The sequence below is a fragment of the Neltuma alba genome, unplaced genomic scaffold, assembly GCF_004799145.2.
Source record: "Neltuma alba isolate B1F8T4 unplaced genomic scaffold, ASM479914v2 tig00012484_pilon, whole genome shotgun sequence".
Classification (NCBI taxonomy): domain Eukaryota; kingdom Viridiplantae; phylum Streptophyta; class Magnoliopsida; order Fabales; family Fabaceae; genus Neltuma; species Neltuma alba.
In genome coordinates this window covers 195,645-201,116 of record NW_021636958.1, presented here as the reverse complement: position 1 = coordinate 201,116, position 5,472 = coordinate 195,645, and the positions used below count along the sequence as shown (strand labels likewise).

The following is a 5,472-nucleotide window of genomic DNA, read 5'->3' as shown; positions in this document are numbered from 1 at the left end:
CAACTGTAACTTTCTGCTTACTGAAATTTCTTATTAGTGATGGAAAAATGCTCATGAATAAAATTAGACTGTTACACTTTTTATTAATTTAAAATTAAATGGTTCGACTTTATTTGGGTTATTCAAACTATAATAGGCGCATCATATCTTGTAATAGGCCCATGTATCCTGATATATTTCCAAAAGCACGATTATTGGAGTTTTTGAGAAAATGGAGATTTGGGATGAAGCAAACTAGCTAAAAAGCATACACTACTTTAAAATTAATTAATTTGGCATAATGAGACACCAAGATGTCTATGATCTGAATGTGCAAAGGTTGATGATACACACGCATCCCCAACTTATGCCCTTACTCAAGCTAAAAATAAAACCAGGTGCTTTAAACTCGAGGGGATGAAGAATTTCTTATTCAACAGAAAATACATAAAGTACTAAGATGTGAAGTACACACACATTTCATGGCCACTTCTCCACCTTCCGGAAGATGCCTGGACCATACGTAGAAGAAATTATTTCAACAAGAAGAGGGAACTGCAATGCAACAAAGATAGTTATAGGCACGCTAGCAAGCATAATAACAGGAAGAAAAGCCAAAAAAGGTGATGACTTCTGTTGCAACATGATGATTATTGCTGAGTAAAAGGCTATCAGCATAGTTGCAATTGAGAGAAAAAGTGCAGAGAGGCCTATGATCAATTTTGTAGGTAAGGAGTAAAGGAAGTCATCTTCTGCATATCGTGATGTAAGAATTCCTAAAAATGTAAGCACAGAAGAAGTAGAAGCAAACAAGGACACTGCATCTGAAATTAAGAAAACTTTGAACAATTTTTCCTTCAAAAATATTGGGTGCCCAGATGTTTGATCATTTCCACCAGGAACAGTAAAAGCTGCAGCAAACATAATGGTGACAATTAGGGCGCCAACAACTGAGCAAGAAGTTGCAGTATCTTTCATCCATTTCTCGCCTTTGTTCCTGAGTTCTTTGTGGTTTTCTCTGAAATACTCCAGAGGAGTCAACTTGTCTTTGTTATGACGACGCTCAATTCCAAGATTCACCATACTCTGTACTGCCTATATTGAAAAAAGGAAAGAAGTAGCATAAAAGTGCTGACAGATTGTATCTTAAAATATTTGTTACATCTAGGATAATGGAATTAATCTCTCATTTCCTGTTGAATTTAATCCCTCACCTGCTAATTATTAGGTCCAAAGAGGTGGGAGATGCATGATTTAATGATTTTAATTTATATGTTAATCTCCCTCACACATGCACACACAAAAGCATTTAATTTGACTTCTAACCTTAAACCACTGCCATTCCCTTTGCATTTGCAAAGCGGCGCCAGGGATGCGATAAAGTTGGGAAGGAGGAGCCAACTTCGCTGCTGTGTGCAGCAAGTTATTGTTATTCTCAAGGAACATTGCTGCCACAACATTCTTAAAGCGAAACCCATGGAGGAGGTTAAAAATCTCGGCTTGACGATATTTAACAGCACTGAAGAAAGCATTCTCCTTTTGTTGGGAAAAAGTGACCATTGAGATTAATTCCGGGTTTGCTGTTGATACCTTCTTAAAAAACTCAACATTCCCTGATTTAGCAGCTGCCAACAGTGCTTTTCCAATCATACGCTTTTTATCTTCATTCAGAAATGTCAGATTGTTACAAGCCAGCTCTAGAATTTCAATTGCTCGTGTATGACTTGCAACTTGAGCTTATGTATTTCCTTCATCCCTGAACAATTGGTAACTCAAATAAAACTTGATATTGGCCGAGTTTAATCATGAGAACAAAAATCTTAAAAGTAACTAATTTAAGTTTTGGGAAAATTTTGAGCATGCATACCGAGCAAATTATAAATGAAGGAGATGAGTCGTTGCAGTAGATTTAGTCCTATATATTGAGATGGAATTTTGTCAGTGCAATCATTCAAAAAGATTACAGGCACACACATATGTGCATATGGGTCTATCCTTTTCTTGCATTGCATCAAAGTTAGGTTCAACTTAAATGGCAACATTTGGCATCTTACGCATAAATCAAGATCAGCATCTCGTTCCCCCAAAAAAGAAAAAACAGAAGGTCAACATCACTATGCCCAAATTGATTTTCATTCTCAAATTTTATATTTTGACATAACTCACTTTCATGTATGATAAATAAAGGGAAAATTTAATCCACAAGTCCGTTTTCCTCTATTTTAAATCAAATCTGAAATTAAAATTGATAATTTTTACATTTAAGTTTGAGCGCCCATAATGGATTAAACTATGAGAGCTTAATTCCAAAAAAACAAAACTACAGATCTCTAATGGAATTAAAATTAAAGCAAATTATAACGACTTGCTGATAAATTTTTCTACATAAAATAAAATTTTCTTTACATATTTTAATATATATGTTGTACAAACGAGGTCTTATAATTAAGACTGTAGGTAGGATTAGATTTGCTATATTACTAGATTTCATCTTCCAAGCAACCGACAAAGAATATAATACCTTCGGCCCTGCTACTCATCTCGTCCTTTGATTGCATGTCTACACGGATTTGATTAGTGGCCATGGCTGGTTGTATTTTGATATCTTCCACCCAGAAAGTGATCAAAGAAATAGAGAAACTTTAGCTTCTTAAAATAGCAAAAGTGATAAAATCAATAACCAGAAGGACAAGAATTTGTTTGAAGCTATTCAATTTTTTCTGAGATTATTCTGTTTATTTCATCCTACTAAAATAAAACATACACTATCATGCACTGTCAAATATGTTTACATATTATGATTCCATGACATTTATCTATACCTGTTAGCGTTAATGAAGTTCATTCTCTGTTTTTTTTCACTTCAGTTTTAAGCTCTTTTCTTTACTCTATCATGACGAAAATGAGATTATACACAAGTGGAGTTAAAACAACTTCAACTTAAATATCATTGCTCTCATAATCGTAATTCAGTACTTTGGCTCATATATAATTAAAAACATGTAGAAAATTGTAGGAGAGAAAAAAATAGACAGTTAATAGTAGTGGCATGCACTAACAGTGATAAACCCATTGCTTCCAGAACCGAAGGTGACTTTTGTTGAGAGAATCGGAAAGATAGAATGCAATGTGCTCAATTGTTGAGTACAGATGATCAGCAGCAAAAATCAGCTCTCTACATCGTTGGAGCAAGTCCAAAGCAATACCTATTCATATGTCATAATCATCCAGCATAAGATGGAATGCCAAAAATAACAACATAAATAAACAGACAGGGAAACAAATGAAAATGAAACATATATTATGCTTTGTTAATATAATTATCAAGAAGTTATTTTACCAAGTTCTCCAGTCATGAAACAGGTTCTAAGGAACAAAGGACCCACAATGGGGTTTTCTTTGAAGACTTGCAAATCATCACCAATGGCAAAATAGAGATGACGTCCCATTTGGTTGTGGCCAATACGAAAAGCCATTGTGACAGGAATGCTCCACTCATAGTCTCCTAATGGAATTTTAAGTGCTCTGCGATTTTCTTCGACCAAGCAGCTTGCAATTGGGATGACTCCACTATATGATGCAGCGACTGCAAGCGGAGTACAACCACAAGCATCACGTATTTCAAGATAGTCTTTTGGAACTAATTTCACCAATTCCTTTACTATGTTCTGACGGCCAAACTTTGCAGCTACATGAAGAGGCGTTTCGCGCATTGAAGTTGCAAATTCTACGTCCAAGACCCTAGGATGGCTTTCAATGAATGCTTTTGCATCATGCCACTGGTCCTCAGATATATACTTGTACAAAGTACCCATCTCTAATTCTTCTGACTCTCCCCCTCTCCTCATCTCTGTAATCGCCAATTCTTGTGTCAACAACCAGCATGCAAGCATACATTAATATATGCGTGCACACACACAGACACACACACATATATATTGATTGATACGTATAGTACGCAAACATACACGCACAAATCTGATGCATAATTAAGAGAAAGGATACAGATAAATCAAGTGAGAATCAATTAATGCAAGGAATATGGGAATAATGGTTTATTAGGGTTTAATGGAGAAAACTTAGGTCAAGTTAATTAGGTTCATTATGTCCAATTAGCCACTGAGATTATGCCACCTGTATTACTGTTTCACGTCACTTAACCTGTGAAACAACTGTTTATTTGTAATGTGTCGGGTTCCAATCATCATCAAGCCAAACCCAGAAATCCTTCCTTGGAAGGATTCACTATTCAGTTCGATATAGTTGGCAAGTCATGTGAGTAAATGCAAGGGCAAACGCAAAGGCAAAATCCAAGAACTCTAGAGTGTCAGTAAGTGAAGCAAGTATAATTCTGGAGGTCAATCCCCTTTGAAAATTGAAAAGAAAGGTCAACGAAACTTAGAGTGGTACATAGATTGGAAGGAAAAGAATGAAATAAGAAAAAAGGGGGAAAACTGAAAGAAAGAAATCAGAGGAACGCTGAGACGAGAAACTTGCACGAATGGAGCAGATTGAAAGAGAAGCCAATGAAAGGTGCTAAGACGAAGCAGCAGAAGAGAAGAGTGAGAAAGAAGAGAGGAAGAAGCAAATGTGAAATGCTTTCTTATAAGAGGGTAGCCTAATCCAAGGAAAACATGCTGTAACAAAAAAAAAATGCAATACACTAAGAGAGAGGGTGCTGAGTTTTAAGCTGCATTGGAAGTTGGTTATGTAAATTTGCAACGAGTGGATGAAAACGGTGGATAAGAGGAAGGCAAAAGAAGAAAATGATTTTGGTCGAAGGAGAGAAGTTCAAAGGAGGCTTATAAGAAAAGGGAAAGAACTGATAAGAGGCCTTTGTGCTTTGCTTGTATGGTTGCATCTATAGAAAACCATGCACACAGCAAGATGACTATCAAACTGAATCCTTCTAAGGAAGGTCTGCTTGATGATAATTGAAACCCCACCCCTTACAAATGAACGATGGTTTCTTAGGTTAAGTAATGATGTGTAATGCTAACACAGGTGACATAATCTCAGTGGCTAACTGAACATAATGGACCTAATTAACTTGACTTAAGTTTTCTCTAGGTTTAATTAGATATCTAGGGTTATGTAGTAGGATTATTATTTTTAAAAAAAGATATTTATCCATTATATTAGGATTTATTAGATTATTGATGACTCGCCATTTTGTTAGATTTGAGATAAATTAGGGTATTTTGGGGAGTCATCAAGTAAAATTGGATATTTTTATATGATTTCAAGCTTGGTTTGCTCTGTATTTGTTCACGAGAATGTTCAATTATTGTAACTAAACCTTAACTTTCGATTATTATAGCTTGATTATGGATTAGTGGGTGATAATTTTAATGTTTAGTTGCTTTAATGTTATGTTTGTTAATTCAATTGTGTGCTTGATTACCCTGAAAGATGAGAAATCCGATTGGGACAGATCTTGATATTCTAAAGGAGCCTAGCTAGGCATAGGGAATTTAGATTAGACCTTTAACT

At 35.5% G+C, this 5,472-nt stretch overlaps 1 protein-coding gene across 1 annotated transcript; it reads right to left on the bottom strand.

The window, feature by feature from the left end:
- Positions 1 to 459: 459 nt before the first annotated feature.
- LOC114727546 (uncharacterized) lies at positions 460 to 3,827 on the bottom strand. The gene is made up of 5 exons (XM_028914249.1): positions 3,320 to 3,827; positions 3,039 to 3,185; positions 2,501 to 2,584; positions 1,306 to 1,640; positions 460 to 1,074 (listed from the first exon to the last, which is right to left on the bottom strand). Exons 1-5 carry the CDS (start codon positions 3,825 to 3,827, stop codon positions 460 to 462), a joined length of 1,689 nt encoding a protein of 562 aa, XP_028770082.1.
- Between the last annotated feature and the right edge of the window lie 1,645 nt (positions 3,828 to 5,472).